This window comes from Echinops telfairi, unplaced genomic scaffold, assembly GCF_000313985.2.
Source record: "Echinops telfairi isolate 266 unplaced genomic scaffold, ASM31398v2 ScPeMD7_3533;HRSCAF=4204_0, whole genome shotgun sequence".
Lineage (NCBI taxonomy): Eukaryota > Metazoa > Chordata > Mammalia > Afrosoricida > Tenrecidae > Echinops > Echinops telfairi.
Genome location: NW_022107431.1, coordinates 48,696,528 through 48,720,917, shown reverse-complemented (window position 1 = coordinate 48,720,917; position 24,390 = coordinate 48,696,528). Strand labels below are relative to the sequence as shown.

General features: G+C 40.8%; 1 protein-coding gene across 1 annotated transcript in view; it reads left to right on the top strand.

Moving 5' to 3' along the window:
• The first annotated feature begins 2,856 nt into the window (after positions 1 to 2,856).
• ROS1 (ROS proto-oncogene 1, receptor tyrosine kinase) overlaps positions 2,857 to 24,390 on the top strand; it is a 155,056-nt gene continuing 133,522 nt past the window's right edge. Inside the window, exons 1-5 of the mRNA XM_030886771.1 lie at positions 2,857 to 2,979; positions 12,515 to 12,559; positions 13,347 to 13,406; positions 15,437 to 15,463; positions 21,386 to 21,446. Of these exons, the coding sequence (XP_030742631.1) occupies positions 2,857 to 2,979; positions 12,515 to 12,559; positions 13,347 to 13,406; positions 15,437 to 15,463; positions 21,386 to 21,446 (316 nt within the window). The remainder of the gene's footprint in view (positions 2,980 to 12,514; positions 12,560 to 13,346; positions 13,407 to 15,436; positions 15,464 to 21,385; positions 21,447 to 24,390) is intronic.

Below are 24,390 nucleotides of genomic sequence, written 5' to 3'. Positions count from 1 at the left end.
CCCTCGACAATCTACAGACTCTAACGATGACTATAATAATGAAGACAAAGTTCTAAAACTGATTGTGGCAATGATGGAACAACTCTTCTTGATGTGATTGAATTATTGAATTGTAGGATATGTGAATCACATGCCAACAAAACTGTTGGGGACCTCCCCACCCCACCCACCCCAAAGGTATTTGGGAATCACTGTAAAGTCGTGGAAAAGGAAGTAATACCTAAAGATGATTGTTGGTTAGAATAAAGTTGGTTAGCTGCACGCTTGAGGTAAGATACCAGCCATCAAGTTAGCTGGTACCTGGGGCTTGTTCAGCTGAAGGTGATGCTCCTTGCTGTGATTCCTGGTGATCAAATCCCTAGAGCTAATGAAACCCCATGGATCAGAAGGGTCCAATCCATTAGTACTTGGGCCAGGATCATCAGAGATTGTCTCCACACTAGATAAGGACACCAGAGGTCAATACTGTCGACAGTATGTGTTTATCTTTCGGCTGTAGACCAACTTTGCCAACATTAAAGAAAAGGTGTCCAGCTCCAAATGAGCCTCATGTGCTGCTCATCCTAAGAGTTGATATGAAAAGGTTAAATTACACTTAGTAGTATTGTTTGTTTGTTTTTAAAATCATTTTATTGGGGACTCGGACAACTCTTATCACAATCCAACCATTCATCCATTGTGTCAAGCACATTTGTTGCCCTCATCATTCTCAAAACATTTGCTTTCTACTTGAGCCCTTGGTATCAGTTCCTCATTTTTTCCCTTCCCTCTCCGCCCCCCCCCTACCCCATGAACCCTTGATAATTTATAAATTTTTATTGTTTTGTCATGTTTACACTGTCTGACATCTCCCTTCACCCACTTTTCTGTTGTCCATCCCCCAGGGAGTAGGTTATATGTAGATTCTTGTAATTGGTTTTCCCTTTCTACCCCACCTTCCCTCCACCCTTCTGGTATTACCACTCTCACCACTGGTTCTGAGGGGTTCATCTGTCCTGGATTCCCTGTTTCCAGTTCCTATCTGTACCAGTGTACATACTCTGGTCTAGCCAGGTTTGTAAGGTAGAATTGGGATCATGATAGTGGGGGCGGGGGGAGGGGAGCATTTAAGAACTAGAGGAAAGTTGTATGTTTCATCATTGCTACATCGCACCCACACTGGCTCATCTCCTCCCCACGACCCTTTTGTAAAGTGGTGTCCAGTTGCCTACAGGTGGGCTTTGGGTCCCCACTCTGCACTCCCTCTCATTCACATTGATATGATGTTTTGTTCTTTGATGCCTGATAACTCATCCCTTCAACACCTTGTGATCACACAGGCTCGTGTGCTTCTTCCATGTGGGCTTTGTTGCTTCTGAGCTAGATGGCCACTTGTTTACCTTCAAGCCTTTAAGACCCCAGACGCTGTATCTTTTGATAGCTGGGCACCATCAGCTTTCTTCACCACCTTTGCTTATGCACCCACTTTGTGGAATGCCAGTTTAATAGAACAAAGTGTTCTTGCATTGAGGAGGTACTTAAGTGGAGGCCCAATATCCATCTGCAACCTTAATACTAAATCTACAAATATATGCACATAGATCTATTTCCCCTTCATCATATATAAATATATTTGCATATGTACATGCCTGTATTTAGACTTCTAGAAATGCCCTTTGCCTCCTAGTTCTTTCCTCTATTTTCTTTTACTTTCTTCTTGTCCCACTATCATGCTCAGCCTTCATTTGGATTTCAGTAATTCCTCTCGGTTACATTGCCCTTGATCAAGCCCTACCAGGCCTATTACACCCTCTTCACTACATGGGAGTGGGGGAAGTGAGGGAAAGGAAGTGGCATTAACAAACCGAGGGACAAGGGAACAACAAATTGTATTGTTTTTTGAGATAAGGAAGTTAATTTGATAATTTTGGTACACGCACACACAAACCAGCACAAAAATATCTGGCCTTAAAGAGTTAACACTCAGTCACCAAAAATGTAACTTCTAGATTGCTCACTTCTTTGCAGACTTCAAATTCTTTGTTTAGGTTTCAGTTTACTGCTATCTCGATGCTAGGCTAATTGAAAACATGATACTATTTCCTTTCCAAAGCAGCTACGCTTGTACATATCTTTGGTCTCAATTATGGGCTGGTTTCAGCTCTCTGTCTCAATAGACCTGATAAGGCAGTGTTTTAGTTAATATGTAGTGAAGTTCTGAGGGTGTTCTAGCAAACTTCCTTGTCTTTGACTCACCTGCAGAGTATGTGTTTACTAATATCAGCCCTGTTTAGGTTTTCATTTTAAAACGTATGTCTGGCTTCAAAGGGTTCTGTTTTCCTCTCTGCAGCATCCCTTCATCCAGGCCCTTCTGTGTTTCCAACGATCCTTTAGGACCATCATGCTGCTGTTCGCGGAAGCACAGCTGGTCCAAGCCAAGTCCCTGAATAGTTGAACCAGTCTCAGAGAGACGGGAAGTGGTGGCCGATCTACCAAAGGGTTCCAGTTTTAGAGGGCACGGGTGTCACCTGCCTGCTGAAATGCAACTTGCGTTCTCCATTGTGTTTGCTTTCGATGTGAAGAGCTCTTCTCGCCCTAACCTTTAGTCACCAAGTGACTTTTATGGGAGTAAAAGGAAGCTCGCGGAGTTATGAAAGAGCTGTGGTGGGAAGGTTAACAGCTATGCTGGATTGAAAGGTCTACATGAGAAGATCGACAACAATATTTTTGAAGGCGCAGATTGTGTAGCATGCTCAAACAACAACCGCAAACCTCTAGCTGCTTTCTCAATTGAAGCGATGACACCCAAAGAAACTCTATAGCAAAATGGAGAAAATGATCAGGACGGGCATCTGCTAGTCCGCCAGTGGTGAGGTGATGAAGGACATTGCCTGGCTTGTTCTGGAAAGTGTCCGTGTTGCAGCCATCGTCTCCATATGGATGTCTGTGCTGCAGGGCACGGTCTTGAACGGCTGCCTCAAGTCATGTGTGATCAACCTGGTAAGTGTTCACTGGCCTAGTATTTACTTTTGGAGGACTTAGATCATGCGGATTTAAAGTTGTTATAAATGATAGAATTATTTCCTTTGAGGGATTTTACATGAGACCTGGTGTCAAGGCAATTAAGGTTGTTTTTCTTTTCCCCCTGAAATAAAGTAGAAATATTTAAAATGTTTGGTGTGGGACAAGGTAATTGATTTCATTATCTGGTCATAAATATTGTATTTGGCAGGAGGAGGGCTAAAGGAAGTAAAAGAGACAAAACCAATTTTAGGCTGAAATCAATTTTGCATGCTTTTAAAAATCCACATTTCAACTCATTTATTACAAAATCATTTATATTTTTGTCTTGAAGCATGAAATTCATTTGGCCACAGGATAATGCTGTCTTGTTCCAGGCAAACAGTATCATTTATATTGTGGATAGATGGCTGTATAGGAATTGTTTGACCAAGGAAGCAGATACTGATGGTGTGTAAAATGACATTATGTTTTAAAAGCACAAATTATTTGTAAATCTCCTTAGTATTATTGTATTGATGTACCTTAAACACTTTCTGTAATGAGTTATTGGAGATGGGTATTTATATTTTCTTTTTCACTTCTGGGTGCGATGCCTCCTATATATATATATATGCTATCTTTTCAGTTATTATGACTTACTTATGCTTAAAATAGTCACTGTGTCAACTTTAAAAACTTAATATACTCTAGCCAGGGAATGAGACATTCTTCTCATGTAAGCACAAAGGAAACAGCGTGCTAGTTCTCAGGTGATGCTGTTTATAGTTTTACTTTTTAATATGAGTACCACATAAAATACTCAGTACTGTGCTCAACTATTAATGATAAAAATTCTGTAGTACACTAGAAAATTTGATTTGGTTTACAAGCTTTGGTTTAATCCAACTCACAGTCACAAATAGTACTTCGGCTTATTATGAAAAACAACACTTCCAGAAAAGCAAAAACTTGGCATTTCTATGAATTGTCGTTGATCACATGATTGCCATGGACGTTTTCATCTTTTATTATTGTTGTATTCCAAATTTTAAATGGAAGAGGACAACTGCTAAATATTATCCCTTTAAAAAATGAGTATTTTGTTTCTCTCTCACAATAACAGGAACACACATCGAGAAAATATTTATAAAATAGGGAAGAGTATAAAGCAAGTGGAAAAAACTATACTTCCATCACTATTAGCCTTTAGTTATATTTTTTCTTTCAATTTTTTTCTGTGATATAGATTTTTATATACAGCACCCAACTTTTTCATGTAAGATTACACTATAGACATCTCTCCATGCTCTGAAAGTATTTTTTAGAAATAGAATCTTTAATATGCTTCAAGTATTTAATCACATGTACCGCCGTAAACTGGGTGTTAATTCCCTCAGTATTAAAATCATTTTAGATGGTTTTCAATATTGGCATCTTCATTTTATTTTACTTTAGTTTAGATTTTTCTTGTTGTGTGGGCTCCTTGATTTCAGGGTTGGCAATAGGAATAGACAGTCTGTTCTCTGTGGGGTGGCCTTCCGCTCACCACCTACAGAGGCAGGCACGGTGCTGGTCACGGCAACAGAGATCTGGTCGGCCCACCTGACCAGTGAATGGCATAATTGTTGCCTATCTGGGCCTCCCACACAGAGGCTTTGGGGACAAATGGTGAATAAGCCATAGAATGTAGCTGTGGCTTGGGGACAGAGCATATGTGAAGTACCTGAGTTTATTTTATCTTCTGGACTTTTTCCTGTGCTAACATTTTTAATCTGGATATTTACTGTGAAAGTCATCTTTGATTTTAGCTTGGGTGTAAGTTTACAGAGACAGCCCATTACCAATTCAACGATCTATACACATTGTGTTTTTGACATGAATTTTAATCCCCTCAGGGTAGCCGCCCTCGGTCTACTTTCTCCCTGGGTCCTCTATTTCCACTTGCCTTTCTTTGCTGCCCCTTTCTGCCTTCTGTACTTTGCTCTTGGGCAAATGCTGCTCTTCTGGCATCATGTGGTTGATGGTTCTGAAGAACACATTTCCTCAAAGGTGTTACTGTTCACTTTGAAAGGTGATCTCCAGGTGGGAAGGGTGGAGGTTCAGTTCCAGGCTTGAGGGGGGGCCAAGGGCCATGGTCTCAGGGATTCCACCAGTCACTAGCAGAGCACTAATGAGTGGTTCTTGATATCAAAGCATTTCTTCTTTTTGAGATTCTTTTTAACTGATCCCTGTTCAGATAAGTATTTGCATCATTGGTCTAAAGTGCACAAATCATCATTCTGAGCTTGAGAGAGCTCTGCAGGTATTAACTCACCTAACCTTCTAGAAATTCTATATGCTGTGTACTGCAGCAAACACAAAATAGCTAGTGTTCTCTAGCATACTGCTAGTGTGAGATCTTTTACAAAAATATTCATGAGCAAATAAATTACATAAATGTTGGTTTTGCTCTAGCCACTTTGTTTAATCACCATTTTCCAAACTTCCTTGGCAGCAGAGACCTTATTTTGAGCAATGTCTCTCAACAACTTAGAAACTAGTATGGAGAAATGCTACATAAGAAATATCAAATTGCTCTATGGAGTGGGAGAGACCACAGCCCAGACTCACCTGATCCACAGGCTCTTAAACTAAAATGCCCAAGTTCAAGCAGTGAAGAAGAATGCAAAAAGCCAAAGCAAGAAGATTTTTCAAGAAAAAAAGAAGCCTCTCAATTGCTCTCCAAGCTAATTATACCTTCGCCTCCGCCTCCCCCACCATCACCAGAAAAAGTGGTTCTTCTTCCAACAGTTAAACCTGATAGCAGACACTGGCTCAGATCAACCTGTAACTTCAAATTTCTCACTATTAAAAATGCAGTAAAACTTTGAAAAAACAAAGAAATATCAAATTGATCCAACAAGATACTCCTGAGAATTGCTGTGTATTCAGCTCTGGGTGGGATGCAATTGGGAAAACAGAATAAGCTGATTGTGTGATCACTGTCTTGAAGGATTTCTATCATTAATACTATCACAAGTATGATGTATTATATTACAGACTGGATAATATTCAAGGGCTGTGACAATTTGTGTTAGTTATTTATTATTTTAAAATCATTTTGGGGGGGAGCTCTTACAGATATCATAACATTCCACAGTTCAACACAACAAGCAGTATTTCACAATTGCTACCACAGTCAGTTTCAAAACATTTTCTTTCTTCTCAAACTCCTTGATATTGGCTCCCCTTTGATCCTTCCCTTCCCCCACCATACCCCCAGGAACCCTTATTCATTTTTTTCTATAATAGCCCCCCTCCCCATATCTTACACAATCCAATATATCCATTCCCATGCAATTCTGTTGTTCGGTCCCCTTGAGTGGGGTTTGCAGTCATCAATGCTATCACCTCCCCAGTCCCCCATTTCCCCACCCTCTCTCTTCCTGTGCCCCAGGAAACCATTACTCCCGATAGTGTTTCTGGAGGTTTATCTGTCTTGATTTCCATGTACCGAATGATCTTAAATATACAAATGAACATACACAAATTTAACATGATTAATGAGGTAAAGCAAATAAAAACCATACTAGTAAGGGTAGGAACTCTTAAAGAACTAGAGGACAGTTATGTGGTTCATCAGTGCCACACCACACCCTGCATTTATCATCCCTATTGTGTGGCCCTTCTGAGAGGCACTGTTCCATTATCTTACAGGTGGGTTTTGTGTCTCCACTACATCCATGCCCCTTCACATAGATTTGGTTGTGACAATCTATTTTTAAATTTTGATTTGCATTTAAATTTTAAAAGAATCAGCTGAAAGATTATTAGCAACCGTGGAGTTCAGAGAATTGTCTGCTAAAAACTAATTTTACACAATTTGTACAAAATTTAATATTTGTCTTGTGAATCATGATCAAACTTTAAAACTAGATGGAACAAAATAAACATTTCAAACCCCGAATTCAAAAAATCTATACAATAATGCAGAAATTAGAATTGCTTGTATTGATGTAAAAAATAGATATTCCAGTAAAGCAGAATTTAATCTAGAAAACAAGGAAGTAAGAATCCATGACATTTATAGAGGATAAAGGTAACCATACAAATCAACGGGGTGGGGGTTTGGGGAGGGGGTGTGTGGGGTCGGCACTAGACATGTGAAACAAAAATGAACCTATGCAACACTCCAGATGAAAAATATAAGAGGTTATTAAAACTATAATTTTAATACAAATTCAAAACATAAAATTTCATCCCATAAAAATTTTGGAAGAAATTAGGGGTAAATATTTTTATCATCATGGGGTGGGAAAAGCCTTAAGAAGCTTGATTCAAGAATCCAGAATTCGTAAAACACAATATGGATAAACCTGTCTACATAGAAATTTAAACTACTATGACAAAGAACAGAATACAATAAAAACAAAGCCAAAATATGTCATCCATAATAGACACAGTTTTAGCAAGCCTACTGTTCACAACAGGCATCCCTAGGAATCTCTAAGTGGCACAAATGGGTGACCAGTGGACTAACTGAAATGCTAATGGTTCAAATCCGCTCAGGGGTACCTTGGAAATAAGATCATGAGTAGAAATTAACTCAATGTTAATGAACAAAGGAAACATTATGCATTTTAAACACTTAAAAATCATTACAAGTAGGAAAATAGGTTTGGAGCATGAACAGGCACTTCCTACGAGAAGAAATGTATATATAAACAACTACAGAGAAGTGACGGATATTCAGCCTTACAGCAAGCACAGAATTGTAAAGTAAAACTGAGTTAACAGTGTTTTTCCTTTTGTTAGGTTGGTGTTGGCCAAGCATGGATAATATGATCAGGATGTAAATGGATATGTATCTACACAACATTGAGTTGATAAATATCAAAATTAAGAGAGAATCTTTGCCTTGAATCCTTCAAGTACATGCACATTGAGGTTATTGTATAACTAAGCAAGGATATGTACATTAAAAAACTGTGAATAGCAAGGTGGTACATTATGATAAACAGTGATGTGGGGCTGAACGGAATCCTCGCAGAACTCTATATAGAACTCTATGTACTAAATAGTATCCTGCTTCTGTTCCAGAGGAGAATACTGAATACAATAGCTACTCAGGTCGCTTTTAAGGAACAGCATCTGTATGAAGTGACTTATGTGGGGTTAAAATGCAGACCATTCTGTCTTGTTCCATTGATCAAAGCACGAAGTGATGAATGATGAGGAAAGACGACTCAACACGTTCATTTTGAACAAAATCACAGAAGTAAAGGACTATTTAGCACTTGACTACACAATTTATCAGAAAGTTACAACTCTTTCCAAGTACTATCTGGAAACAAACAAGTATTAAAGGTCCCCTTTTCTCCTTCTAAATGTAAGTGGTCAAAAAATGGAGTTTAGAATCACACACACACACACACACACACAGAGAACTAAGAATACTAGTTCTTTAATTTCTGTGTCTGATTACCCAAGTAAATACTCAACATGCTAGGCCACTGCATGTGTTTCTCATAGGACATGATTGTTTTTGGCATTACTAAGAGGGAGGGAGGCCACCTTAAATTCAGAATTTATTCATATCACTATTATTGAACACCTATTAGTTATCAGGTGCTGGTCTAGGTTCTGGGGACAGAGTGAAGCCCAAAATGGAGGGTCCTTACATGGGGAGGGGAACCCCCTCAGTGCTCAGAGTGTCAATGATAGAATGTCTTCTCTTCAGAAGGCCAGTACAGATACTCAAACCACTCCCCCACCCGTAAAACCCCTTTGAATATTCTAGACTCTTCTTATACATATCATGCTTGTAATGGGAGCTAGTCAAGGACAATGCCATGCTTTTTGCTGGATTAATTGTTCTTACAATGGTTCTAACTCAGAGATGAATCTGATCCGTATCAACTAGAGTTACTAGAAATGTTCACATAATTTTACTTTGTTTATAATTTTAAATTAATGCTGTGAAACAGGTTAAACATTAATCATATCCAAGTAGCACCATTTGGGTACTTGTTTGTTTGCTAACAGCCCAATATTTCTGTCCTTTATAGGCCCTTCTGTTGATAAAACCACTGTAAAATTCCACAGCCACGTGTAGGCAGGGTTCTTTAGAGAAACCAAACCAGGACACTTATGATTATATATATATGGATAGGTTTATAGAGCAAGAAGGAATATAACAGCTAATTAGTCCACACAGCAGTACACAGTGCTCATTTCAACTCACTTTTGTGGAACACTTAATATACTGGAAGTCCTTCAACTCATGGAGGGGGCTTTGGTCCAAGGTCAAGGAAGCAGAGGAGCCTTCCCTCAGGCAAAACAGGCAGTCTGCCCACAGGCAGCAGGGTGGGTCAGCAGCAGTCATTAGCTCTGGAGCTTATCCAAGCAGGCCGTGATGGGGTCTGGGACTCAACCCTGGTGACAGGATCCACCAGCCTCAAGCTGAAGCAATGTATGCACCAGGAGCATGGCAAAGCAGGTCTCAAAGGAGTCTCAAGCTCTAGTGACATGATCCATGGGTTGTCGTGGCCCACAGGTAGTGTAGCACACAGGTCAAGGCAGAGAACTACCTAAAGCAGCAGCATGATAGTCTGGTCACCAGTGAGCAAGAGAGACAGAGGCAGGCCTTGAAAAGCCATTTATCTCATTGCTCTCCAAACAAGCTGCAACCTGATTAAACTCCACCCACATGTTCCTATTGGCCTAGATGGAAGGTGAGGTAGTTAAGGTTTATTGTGCCAATCTGGCTGATGAACACATGTGGGATTTGTTTAAGGGCAGTTTAATTGAAGGGCAGAGAGATAAATGGCTTAGCGAGCCTCGCCTTTCTTGTCTCTTGCTCTCTGATGGTGGGACCAGTGTGCAGCTGCCTTAGCTAGTTCTCTGCCTCAGCTGGAAAGGCTCACTTCCTGCGAGACATTCCTGAAGAGAAGTCACATGCAGTCCTGGGTGCTGGAGAAGCCATGTGGAGACCCCTGCCAGTGCTGAGATGCTTACACGCTCACTGATTTGGCTCTCCTTCTGCATTCAGTGCCATTGCATGTGTTTTGTGAGTTTGAGGAGAACTTTGTAGATCGGTGTTGGACATATGGGCTAATTTCGGACTATGAGCTTGTGCTGGACTGGGTTGGAATCCTTAATGGACAATTACCTTTTATTTAAAACTGTCCTATAAAATATGAGTGTTTATGAATTTTGTTTCTCTAGTCTACCCAGACTAACACAGAAGGAGAAACCTAACTATCACAGTACATCCCTTGCCAACTTGGCACTTGTACAAAATTCTTTAGCCATATATAATTTCCAGACATTAATAAAATCACACTTACATCTAATATCATATATCTATCCTATATATATATAAATGAAAATATACTGAATCTATTTATATCTAGTATACTGTACATGAACAAAGGAAATATATTCAATAATCACATATAAAGAAGAAATACTGGCAATCACAAGCCTCATTTTTGCAATTGCGTAACTGATAGGTAGAACTACTTCCTTCTACTCTCCATTCTGTATTACCCTTGCCCTCGGCCAGTACCTCAGCTGGCCATGGTTCTTTGCTTGGTGGGGTGATCCAGACCTTCATTCCTAAGGGGTCTGGGTCATTAGACATCCTGTCAGGATTGGGTTGCTGTAGTTTACCATTTATTTTAATCACAGGGGACGGTAGTACTAAGAGATGGCCTAGGGGATCTCCTGGATTGCAGACATATTCTTTATTACCTCCATTATGTAACACCAGTCCCATTTCTCTTTGGTAATCAGGATCAATCACACCTCTCAGTACAATGACACTCTTCTTTACCTGTTGATCCAAATGCATGAGGAGCCGAAAGTGGCCAGGGGGAATTCTCAGCAGCTAGTTCAGTGGAATCAGTGCTGTGTTTCCAGGTGGGAGAGTTCCTTCCGTTGGGACCAGGACCTCCAAGCCTGAAGTGCATAGGGTTGCTGGGGCATGAAGCAAAAATGCGGCATGTGGATCACTAGGAGTAATATTGAGTGGTGCTGCTCCAGCTTGGAGCTGTGAAGTGAGTTCCTTGATCTGAAGCAATGCTATGTGGGATGCCATGTCGGTGGATAAGGCAGTCTATAAGTCCATGAGTGGTAGTTTTGGCAGAAGCATTGCATGCAGGGAAGACAAATCCATATCCAGAGCAGGCATCTATTCTGGTAAGAACAAAATGCTGCCTCCTCCATGATGGAAGTGGTCCTATGTAATCCACCTGCCACCAGGTTGCCGGTGGATCTCCCCAAGGAGAGGTCCCATATCTTGGACTCAGTGTTGGTTTCTGCTGCTGGCAGATGGGGCACTCAGCAGTGGCAGTGGCCAAGTCAGCCTTGGTGACTGGAAGTCCATGTTGCTGTGCCCATGCATAACCTCCATCCCTGCCACCATGTCAGCTTTGTTCATGTGCCCACTGGGCAATGACAGGAGTGGCAGAGGAGGACCAGTCTCCACAGCGTGTGTCATCTTATCCATTTGATTGTTAAAGTCCTCCTCTTCAGATGTAACCCTTTGATGAGTGTTCACATGAGACACAATTATCTTTACTTTTTTGTCCCATCCAGACAAGTCTATCCACATACCTCTTCCCCACACCTCCTTGTCACCAATTTTCCAATCATGTTCCTTCCAATTCCCTGACCATCCAGCCAAGCCATTAGCATAAAATCTCTCATTTGGCCATTTCTCCTTCCAGGAAAACTGAATGGCCAGGTGCGCTCACTCAAAGTTCTGCCCATTGGGAGGATTTCCCTTTACTATCATCCTTCAGGGAGATCCCAGAAAAGGGCAGTAGTGCTGCTGCTGTCCACTTACCAGTGGCACCTGCATATTGTGCAGAGCCAACCCATCGTGACCCTGTATAAGGTTTCCAAGACAACAGATCTTTACAGGGTCAGAATGCTTGATCTTTCTCCCAAGGAGCTGCTAGTGGGTTTGACCTTTGACCGTCCAGTCCAAATGCTTACCTGGAAGCACTGCAAATGATGTCACTCAAATAATTTCCAGGGAGACGATGAGAGATAGTTACATTTCTTTATTATCCCAATGCCTTTATTCTTTCTAGTGTAGCAGTTCTTAGAATCTGTGAATAAATGAAAAGTAAACAGAATAAATAATGTTGGCCACTCATAAATTTCCAATTCTTAATTTTTCTCTGTTTTTCATAAAATCACTTTAACTGAAGAAAGGCCTCTGAATAATTTATCTCTAATTTGACAATCTCTCACTGATTAAATCCACAGGTATATTTAGTCCTGTGAGGGAAACTTTTTATTGTCTTACAGCCAGACGCTGACTCCTATCTTTGTAGTTTTTGAAGAATTCTTGGGTATTTACAGATCTAACTAATGGTGATTATTTTGCGTCATTTAGTGACCTTAAAACACTTGACTCCTACCTGTCCAGTTAGAAAACTGATGAGGTGAGACTGTTCAGGAACCTCCTTTAAAACAAGTGAGGTTGTCATGCTGAGCGCCATGTTGCTAACTGGGTTTTTTACCCCCTTCTTCATTGCAGGGAAGGCAGCTTGACAGTGGCACACCATATAATTTGAGTGAATCGGTGAGTAATGGCTTTTATTGTGAAGAACTTCACAGTGTTTATGTTGATTATAAAAATGGGGGACAGTAGTCAAGTTTGACTTAAAAAGAGAACTTTTAAGTAAAATATTTATTTTTTCTTGCTGGAGCAACATCAATCTCTAAAAGTGAACAGACAGAATTACAGAATGAGTAAAAACAAAGTCAAGGACACTGTTGGAGTGATGTGTTGCAGGACTGCTCCAAGTCCATGGTTGAGTAAAAACAAAGTCAAGGACACTGTTGGAGTGATGTGTCGCAGGACTGCTCCAAGTCCATGGTCTTGACTCTCACAGACGTGTCCCTACAGACAGTGGCGAGCAGCAGACTTCCCTAACCTGTCGGCCCGTGTGGAATTTGACATGCTGCCTTCTTCTGGAGTACTCAACTTTAAATTTTGCTTGTCATGTGAGGGTCTCCTGCAGGCCAACATTTCTCTTCATGCCAGGCTCTCTTGGGCTCTGCCTGCTGTTAGCTACCTGGGGACAGGTGCTTCCCACAGCTTGGGTCTTACTGGGTTCCAGGTTGGCCAACCAGGGCTTAATTCCACAAAGCCCCCTTGTTCTTTGTAATGAACCAAACCAAGCCCTGTTCTGTCTGTAGATAATGACAGCTTTGTTTAGCATCACAAAGGTCCTGGGATTGGGATCAAAAGTCCCTTGCTGGATAGAGTTCTATTAACAAAACACAGCCAGTCCTTTTTGTTACTAGAATGCAGTTCAAGGCCATGAGAGACAGTCCCATATCTTCATCACAATTGTTTCTTGCAGTGCATCCAAGGATGTCATTTTTGGACTTCAGTTGATCAGGAAAATTGTCCATTAAAGTGTGTAAGTATACATCTGTTTCAATACTGATATTTTCCTCAAGAGAAAAGTTGTTTAAGAGTATTCTTATTTCAATTTCCACTGGATTTCTACTACCTTGTCAGACACACACACACACACACACACACACACACACACACACACACGGCTTCGGTAATACATACTCATAGAAAAGGAATTGAGATACATTTCGTGACTGCAACAGGAGACCAAAGAATAAGTTAATGCAAACTGTGTAATTAGGAGATGCCTCTCTAAAACCAAACTCATTGCTGCCTCATGGTGACCTTGGGGTTTCCCTGTGAGTTTCCCAGATGGTAACTGTTGACGGGAGCAGAAAGTCCAGTCTTTCTCCTGAGGAGCTGCTGCTGGGTTCAAACTGCCAACCTTGGGGATCAAAGCCCAATGCGTAACCATAACACCACCAGGGAGACGCCTAAGGAAACCCCATTGTTCCAAACCATAAAAACCTTCATTAGTAGAATAAGAGATGTTGGCTCTTAGCTAAAATTTCTAGGTCTTTGATTCTCAGATTATAACATGGACACACATATTTGGGGATGTTGTGAAAGTGCAGATTCTGATTGGGTCGATCTGGGTGGAGACTGAGATTCTGTGCCTGTAACAAGTTGCCAGGGGATGTGAACACACTGAATAGCTGGGGTTCTGGACAGTTTCAAAATTTCCCTAGAGCGAGCGTAGCAGCAATCTAATCCAGAGTTTCCTAACACCGGGCTGACTCCGCTTTATGAAAGCAATCCAAGCACGCTTCACAAACTTTGCGGGCAGATGGAATGAAAAGACCATGGTACTTTCCCTCAAACTTTTTGAAGCTCCCTGGTACAGGTTACTCCCAGTCACTTTCAAAATCTCTATTTTTTCTGACTTTGTTGTTTATTGTGTATCTTAAGGCACTTCCCCCGATGGTACTTCAGTAATAGGATCTCGGTCCTGAGGCGAGTGCCTGAAATATTGCAAGCGTGCTTGTCTTATGGGTCAACCTTGACAGTATTATGCAAGGACAATAGTCAGACACAGAAGGAAAATATTATATCACATCGATGCTATGACACATCCGGAACATGCAAATGAGTAGTGACTCAGGCTCTTCTTGGTAGCCCTGAACCAAGGGAGGAGAGGAGAGTGGGCAGGAATTGCTGAAGAGGCGCTGAGCTTCTGCATGGGGTGAGGAAGAACTTTAGGAGATAGACAGTGACAACGATTCTATAACATGGGGAATGCAACTCATGTCGCTGAATTGTACATTTAAAAATTGTTAAAAGAGCATATATTTTGCAATCGATACTTACTACAATTAAAAAAATACCATTGTTCAAGCTGTCCTGGTAAGACATAAAATCGGTAAGAATCATGGTAGCATTAGAGATTCCCTATACCGTTTTCTATTAATGAGTCCAACGGTAGCTCTGATATTTACATTAGGCATCAACTGATTCTAATGCATAGCTCTCAGTTTTTCTTATGCAGTGTCTGCTTATGGGAGGTAGCTTTGTCCAACCTTCCACGACTCATCGAGCACGGCAGGTAGATGTGCTACGTGCACTTAGTAATTCATCATATCTTGCAAAAGCACTTTTACCTCACCCTGATAGCACTTTCCTCAAATTTCAATTTAAGTACCTATTTGTTGTTTAATATCTTTTACCCGCAACACATGGGCTGCCTGTCCTGCCCCGTGTCTCCTTCACACCGTATTCCCTGCCCCTAATAAGAGCGTATAGCAGGGTGTCTGCCAACACTTGTCGAACAAACAAATGGGAGGTACCATTGGATGCCGGGCAGCAGCCTGTGAGGTGGTGTGGACGCTGGAGCGGCCCTTTTAAGAGGAGGAGCTCGCTGACCTTTTGCTCTCTGGAGCTACTGCTGGTCTTCATTTCTGCCCCAAAGAGGTCAGGGTGCAGCAACAGGCTAATTTAGAATAAATTAATGAATGTGGAATGAAATGTCATTACATTTATTTACAACTTTAAAGACTTTAAATAATTTTTCTTTCCTTTCTTTTTTCTGTGCAGAATGATACCTATGCCACTATTTATGAGGTGAGTAGACAATTACTAAAAGATACCATCAAACCCTATGTCTTTATCTTTTGTGTTTAAGAGAAGTCTGAGAATAAAGCATTAAGGATTCTAATGAAGACAGCTGAGTCATTTTCAAAGTACAGAATTGGGAGTGCTATTCCTCTGGGCATAAAAATGATGATGTAAACCCATTTCGGCATACACGAGGGGGCTTCAAAAAGTCTATGGAAAATGGAATTGAATGATAGGATTTTTTGAAGACTATAATTAATAGCACTAAATTGTACATGTAGAAGTTGTTGAATTGTAGAATATTTTGCTGTGTATATCTTTGTCACAATTAAAAAACAACAACAACAATTACATGGAAAAAAAAGATAATGAAAATTTCCCATGAACTTTTGGAAGTCCCTTCGGCTGCAGTTTTATTATCTACCTACAAATCATAGATAGAGATGTCTGTCATTGAGTCAATTCTGACTTAGGTTGACCCTGGAGGACCCGAGAGCAACTGCCCCTGTGGGCTCATGAAACTGTAATGCTTTACTGGAGTAGACGGCCCCCATCCTGCTCCTGTGGGGTGTCTGGGGGTTATGCACCTTGAAGATCGCAGTCCGGGCATAACCACTATGCCACCAGGGCTCCAGTAAAGATTCAATCTTGGAAGCCTATATCAAGTTGCTATGAAACAGAATTGACTAGATTTTAGCGAGCTATTTGAGATAATGCATATTTGTGTTTATGTATATACATTTTTGTGTCCATGTACACATACATATATACATGTGTATATATTATACATAAACAGTCTATATATAAACACACACATATATTAGGATGCTTCAAAAAGTTTGTGGGAAAATTCCATTGTTTAAATTAATTTTTTTCTTATAAACTTGTGCAACCTCCTTGTCCTACGTATTACTTTGATTTGATTTGAAAGGTTGTAATTTATGGAGTTGAGGAGTGGTAGAAAAAGGAAAGGACAATGAGTAAGGAAGACAGAAGAAATGAATTTGAATTATCATGTTGCTGAAGAGCATTGACTATACCACAGGTTGCTGAAGAACAGACACATTTGCCTTTGAAGTACAACTAGAATTCCCCTTAGACATGAAGATGGGAGACTTTGCTCTTGTCCTTGACATGGTATCAGAAGTGGCCACTTTGAGGAGCAAGACGACATGGGTGCTAAAGTAGAGGGTCAGTAAAGAAGTTTACACAGTGAGATGGCTTGAGAAATTTGCTGCAACAATGGGCTCAAGCATAGGATAAATTTGGAGGACAGCACGGAACGGGGCAGTTTTTGGTTTGTTGTACCGAAGGTGGCTATGAGGGAGCGCTAGTGGCATAGTGGTTCCTGGGCTGCTAACTGCAAGCTCAGCAGTTCAAAAGTACCCATCACTCCATGGGAGAACGATGGGCTTTCTACTCCTTTAAAGAGTTACAGTCCTAGAAACCCACAGGCGATGTACTACCCCGCCCTATAAGGTCACTATGGGTCGGCATCAACTCCGTGGCAGTGAGTTTGATTTGGTCTAGAAGGTTACCATGAGCTAGAACCAAGTTCATGGCACCTTACAACAACCATAGCATATGTATATGTATGTCATATAGTATTTTAAAAGCTCAGCTGTTTGAGAACATTTAAGAAATTACTACCTTTTATTAATGCATCTATGTGAGAAGCAAAATGTTTGCAATTCATATTTCCTAGAGGATAGAGGTTTGGAAGTGGTGGCTCAACAAAGCATGACCTGGAAAGCAATGATAGATGCTTTTCTCTAAAAACCTAAAACAGAAATTAATACTTCCCATCGCAGTTTGAGAAAAATATGAACTTCCCCATCATCTTGCACCAGTTTTCCTGGTCTCTCGCGAATGGCCTCACAGGCCCTCTCCTTCCTTGACTCTGCATGCCTGGCACATTCCTGCCTCAAGACTTTTATATGAGCATGAGTCCAAAAGTTTGAATGGAAAAATTCCATGATCTTTCGATTCCAATTTTCCACAAGCTTTTTGAAGCCCCCTCGTACCTTGTCAGCCTAGCTTCTTCTGATGTCAGCTTGAATGCCGTCCCCACAGGAAGTACTAACAACCCTGGGTAAAGTCAGCCTTCTGTCTGCCCATGTCTTTGACTTTTTTCATTTCTTTCTATTCATAGCACTTGCCATCATCTGAATCGATCCTTTTCCTTTCTTTTTCACTACTTGGTATTATCGATCTCCTTCTAAGAAAATGCCAGCCCCATGCAGGCAGATAACTTACATGTCTTGCTCTCTGTCATATCCTTAAGGCTAAAAACAGTGCTTAGCATATAGAAAGTATTCTAGAAATATTCTCTGAATGAATGAATGCTTTTTTCTCATGAAACCTTGCCGCAGTGGAGCAGCAGCTCAGCAGCAAGGAATATGCTGGGCACATGACCCATCCAGGGCTCTGAACCATGGTTGCATGAGTTCTTTAAATTCCGCCCCCTCTAGATCGTCTCTCCTTACAACCTGTACTACACAGATGGCACAACCTTGTGTGCTGACAGCAAACTAGCAACAACAACAGCTAGATTCTCCATAGGTGACTCTCAGCCTGAGAAACACCGGATAACCTTCTCTGAGATCCGATGTTAGCTTGCTTCCATGGAAATGTCAGGATTGGATTTACAAGTGGAGGGAGGAGCAAAAGCTAGTCTATAGCTTTGTATTTATTTGAGATGGCATTTAGACACTCACATGGGTGGGAATTTTAGAATATATCTTCCCTTGAAAAACTCAATTTGAAACAAGCTCACACTTTCCTCCTGACTGTCAAAATTAGTTGGATTTCCAATTAAATACTATACCTCCTCTGTTTTTCTTCCTCAGCATTCTTTTTTTTTTTAAAAGAAGACTCCATGCATATAACAATTTTGCTGGTATTTGTTCCGTTTATTCTCTGCACTTGATGGATGCATTGACTATGTCTTACTGGAACCAGCAAAGAACATGTGAAAAGAATATTAATCCTTAAATTAAATTACCCTGTACCCACAGTGAGGTATTTAAATTAATTCTTAACCAAGCAAACTGGGGCTTATCCACCTCTATTTCCTTTTTGTGGACAGATCAAATGTGGAACAGTTAGGGTTTGCAAATTAGAGCCCTCTCTACCTGACATACTTGAGGCAAATGCATTGTGTCTTGGTTTCCAATTGTAGCAGGAGAAACACTTGCGTGATTCTCCAGGTATTATAACTTGAATGTGAGCAGAAACGATGATCAAAATTGTGTTTAATTTCTTAAGAATTTTATTGATATAAAGTTCCCATATCACACACCTCCATAGTTAAGTTGCTTTAAACATCAGTTGTATATACATCATAACCATCCGTTCTAGTGCACTCCCTCCCCTCTCACATTCATATTGGCTCTCCAATTCCCCATTCCCACATCCCATACACCATTGCCTTAGTTCTTGTCTTTATGCATCCACTTCTTCCACATGCCATAAACTGGGAAACATAGGTGTCATGTACATTCAATAAATGTGAATCACAAAAAAACAAACAAAAACAAAACATAAATAAAAATAATAAAGAGGAAGGAAGAAAAGACTGCTAGCCATATTAAAATTTCTGTCCTGGAACAAGTGAGAAATGCTTAAAAGCTAGAGTAAACTCAGGTTGGGTCTGATCGATCACCCAATTATCCCATAGCTCCATTCACCATGGTCAAGTCTGATAGCAATAATCTAAGTCTGATAGCAAAGCTGTTCCTGTCCCTCAGCTGTGGCTGGAGGTGACCTGCCAGAGGCTTACTCCAGCTAGATACTTTGCAGGTGGATTTTGGGCTCCGACTGCCCTCCACGTCCTTCTGCAAATGGGGCGTTCACAATTTAAACTCTGGTACTTTTTTCTTCACCACATTTGGATTTTGATATTGTCATCTTTGGATCACATAGGCTGGTGGGCTTCTTCCATGTGGGTTAGTTGATGCCCACAATTGTGTTTAATTTTGTAATGTATGCCTTTTCTCCATGTTGTTTCTGGTGTATGAATTTGTGTATATGCATGTGCTTGTGTGTAATTAACACTAATACATCTGCAAAGATTTTCAGGAATTTCTGTCATGATCATCAAATGTCTCTTCTCTTTTTGATAATGAGATAAAATATTAATAATCATTACGTTTTGTAGACTCTTAGAGATGAAAACATCTATTAAAACGTTCAGCCACTATAAAATTTATAGTTAACTTTTAAATTTCCAAGAAAGGTGAGGCATACAAATAATTTTTAAGCATCATTTTAGGTTGAATGCTTTACCTTCGAGTAAAATGGAAAACAATTATTATACTGCTGAGCTCAGTGCTCAACCTGGTCTATTACAAGTTTATGAAATTAGTTTAGTGAATCAAGAGTCACACGAAACAAAATGAAACAGAGTGGAATGCAACAGAACCAAGCATAAAAGAAGGCACCAGCAATTACAGTGTTCTTTGGATGGATGGAGGATGTAACATTAGATGGTGCTGATAGTGAATATACTAGAAAAAAACTAAGCTGTAGACTTTAAATGGGAAAATGAAAAAAATATTTTTGGGGGCTCTTACAATTTTTATCACAATCCATACATATATGCATTGTATCAAACACATCTGTACATATGTTGTCATCAACTTTTTCAAAACATTTTCTTTCTGCTTGAGCCCTTGGTATCAGCTCCTCATTTTGACACCCCCCCATTCCCCCATGGAACCTTGATAATTTATAAATGATTCTCTTTTTTTTCATGACTGCTGTCTCTCTTCACTCACTTTTCTGTTGTCCGTCCCCCTGGGAGAGGGCGCCATACATTGATTATTGTGATCGGTTCCCTCTTACTCTCCCCTTCACTTCCCTTACTGTCCTAGTATTGCTACTCCCTTTATTGGTCCTGAGGAGTTTATCTGTCTTGGATTCCCTGTGTAGTGAGCTCTTGTCTGTACCAGTGTACATTCTCTGGTCTACCCAGATTTGTAAGGTAGAATTGGGATCATGATAATGGGAGGGGGAGAGGAAGCATTAAAGAACTAGAAGAAAGTTGTATATTTCATCGGTGCTATACTGCGCCCCAACTGGCTCCTCTCTTCCTTGTGGCCCTTATGACAGGTGTCCAATTAACTACTGATGGGCTTTGGGTCTCCACTCTGCCTTCCCCCTCATTCACATTGATATGATTTTTTGTTTTGTTTTGGGTCTTTGATGCCTGATACCTGATCCTATGATCACACCGACTGGTATGCTTCGTCCATATGGGTTTTGTTGCTTCTCAGCTAGATGGCTGCTTGTTTATTTTCAAGCCTTAAGACCCCAGACACTATATCTTTTGATAGCTGAACACCATCAGCTTTCTTCACCACATTTGCTTATGCACCCACTTATCTTCAGCAGTTGTGTCAGGGAAGGTGTACATCACAGAGTGCTGTGTTAGTACAACAACGTGTTCTTGCATCAAGGGAGTACTTGAGGGGAGGTAAATGGGCAAATTTTATGGTTTGTGAAAAGTGTCTCCATAAAGCTGTTAAATACATGGAGCAACTCATGCACAGAGTGGGCTACAGGATCAGCCCCAATCAGAGCCAAACTGACCCCGTCCCTAGAAGTATGTGCTACAGAGGGCAACACTAAACCTAAAGCTGTTAAAATAGTTAAGTACTGTTAACAAAAAGTTAAGTACTATTTTTAAAATCTTTATTTTTTTCACTTGTGTTGCACATGGAATATTTATTGCTTTTTGAAAAAATGGTGGAACATTATTTATTTATTTAAAAGTACTGGTCTAATCCCACAAGCATTCTTTAGAGTTGACATGGTTTACGTATGGGTAGACTTGTATTCAGAATTCAAAATGTAATTGCCGTTGCTAATTCTTAGTAAAAGTAGTTCCAAGTCGTTGCTAACTGCTGTCCTTCCTGTCTCCCACAGCGGGAATCCTGTGAGATTGGCTGCAGCAGTGCAGAAGGTGCATATGAAGAGGAAGTTCTAGGTGAGACAAAAAAAGACTGCTGTTAGACAATCCACACCACTTGTTTGGGGGGCGGGAGTGGGAGGGAAGAGGAGGAACCATTGTCTTTGAGTTGACTCTGAGGTGTGACAGCCCTGTGTGTGTCAGAGTAGAATTGCCTTCGCAGTGTATTCAGGGGCTGGTTTGTCTGAAGTAGATTGTGGGATCTTTCTTCTGAGATAACTCTAAGCCGGTGGTTCTCAACCTTCCTAATACCGTGACCCTTTCATACAGTTCCTCATGTTGTGGTGACCCCAAACCATAAAATTATTTTTGTTGCTACTTCATAACTGTAATTTTGCTACTGCTATGAATCGGGCAACCCCTGTGAAAGGGTCGTTTGACTCCCAAAGGGGTCACGAGCCACAGGTTGAGAACTGTTGCAAGCAGACTCAAAACCCCAACTTTTGGTTAGCAACCAATTGAGTTAACCATTTGTACTATCCAAATCTAGATATTTAGTTTAAAATCTAGATTGCTATATCCCAGGACAATAAAGAAATACAACCCTCATTACCACTGAGCTGATTCAGGTTCATAGCCGCCCGATGATAGAGGAGAACTGTTTCATCTGGATTCCAAGGCTGTAAAGCTTTATAGAATTAGAATTTGTAGAATTAGGTGGCCACGTCTCTTTCTGATGGAATGGCTGATGGGACCAACCACTGGGTCATCAGGAGAGAGGTCATTCTGATAGCGAGTCCTCAGATTTAGAACAAATGGTAAGTGTGCCACCAGACGGACGTGTAGGACTGGATTTTACTCTCAAGTTGGTAGGCACACTGACTTCTAGCTTACCGAGGAAGGCAAACAGAAATCTTCAGCAGATGATATTAGGGAAGACCACTCTTAATAAATGAACTCAATGAATGAGAATATTTTACTTAATAGTAGATTTTGGTCATTTAGCTCATAGGTTTCCAAACTTATTTAGCCAACTGCTCTCTTTTGGGGGGTGTGTATGTGTGGGGAACCTCAGCACTCCTCTGGAAATTGAAACGTTTTTATTATAACTCATAATCCAGGATAAAGTGTAGGTATCTGTTTTTGCAGCACCCCTGGATGGTCCCAGCACTCCCATGGGGCAGTATTTCCCACTTTGGGAAATACTGATTTAGCTAATAATTATTCAGTATAGTATTGTGTAAGTCTGGGGAGAGTAGAGAAACAAATCCATGGACACACATATGTGTATAAGTAAGAGTTTTATGTACAAGAGGAATTGATCATTGAGAAAACATCCCAACCCAGTCCAGTCCAAGGCCATAAGTCTGATATGAGTCCATATGTCAGATACCAATCTATAAAGTCCTCTTCAGACTCACAAACCACATGCAATGAAGCCAAATGCAGGACGATCACAAGCCAGTGGGTAGAGAGTCTTAGGGTCCAGTGGTGTTGTAAGCATCTCAGAGCTGGCAGGAGTCTCTCTGTGGCTTCTCCGGCTTCAGAGGTCTGGTTGCATCCATGTTGGCTTGTCTTCTGCAATGTCTCCCAGGGAGTGGCAGAGAGAGAGAAGTGACTTCTGTCTCCAAGGAGGAAGTCCCTGATTTCCCAGAATTCTCAGGAGAAGGCCATGCCCACACTAAAGTATCATTGGCTATCTCCAGATTGATAGCCTAGACTCTACCCCTACACTCTTAATCCTTAAATTGACACCAGATTAGGGGACTACCACAAGTATCAACTCCTGTTCTACGGGGTCGCTATGAATAGGTATTACATGTGATTTTGGTTATAGTACCTAATATGTGTATGACTCATTATAGGGCCTTGAAAAATGTATCAATGTCTCCAGGAGAGGCTTTGAGTATGTAGGGTGTTAAGGGTATACTGTCTGATTTGAGAGTACATAGCTTGTCTCTAACTGGGCTGTTAATTCTCTGGTGGGTTCTAAATACCAACACTTCATATTTTGTTTTGGGTTTTCACCAAGTAGATATTTATCCATATTTTCTTACACTAAAAAACAAACCAAAACATTTTTATTGTGAATAAGATGAAGGTATACAAAGTAGATCATAAGTTTTACATTCAACAGTTCATAGCCAATACTGCCCTTTTGTTTGTAAATGCTTGATTGTTCTAACATGGGGGGAGTTCCATTTCAGACGTGAAGGGTGACTGAGTGTTGGAGTCTCATCAATCTCTTATCTGAGCAGTAAGACTTCTCTGGTTTTGAGTTCTGTTCCACATCTTCCTCTCACTCTGTTGAGCGTCTTTCAGCGAGATCCCTTTCAGAGAAGTTGGCAGTAGAAGTAGTCAGGCACCGTCAGGCACACTCGCATTCTTGTTTCCACGTCTCTTTCAATTTTCATCACTCTTCTTTTCTCTGGATGGGGCCAGACCATTAGTTGCACCAGAGATGACTGCCCATGAGTCTTTAAGACCCCAGGCAGTGTTCACCGAAGTCCTATTTAGAACAGTGGCTTTATGACGTAGAGTGGTGTCCTCTGAGACTGAGAGACCAAAACTTTGATAAGCCAAAGTCTGGACATCAGTAGTTTTTCTTTTCTTTCAAACTTCCCTGAGGTCCCTCCTACTGAGTGACAATTCCCTCCAGACTGGAAGATAATTGGCTCTTGCACATTTTGGAGTCCTTGTTTCAACGGCTTTCTTCCTGTTTGGTATCACTGATGCAAATTAGAGGGAGAGTGTTGCCTCGCTGCCTGATATGCTTTTGCCTTTTAGTGTCGCATGAAGGCAAGGGTCCACTGTGCCGTTTTTGTGGAGTGGTAGTGATGTTGTACTGTTTGTTTTGTGCAGTGGGAGTTAAACAAAATAAAAAAAGATAAACCCACTACTATGAATTGATTCCAAATCATAGCAACCCTATGTAGGGTCTCCAAACCTGTAAAGTTTTATGGGAGCAGAAAGCTTTATCTTTTTCCCACGAAGTTACTGGTGAGTTTGAACTGCTGATATT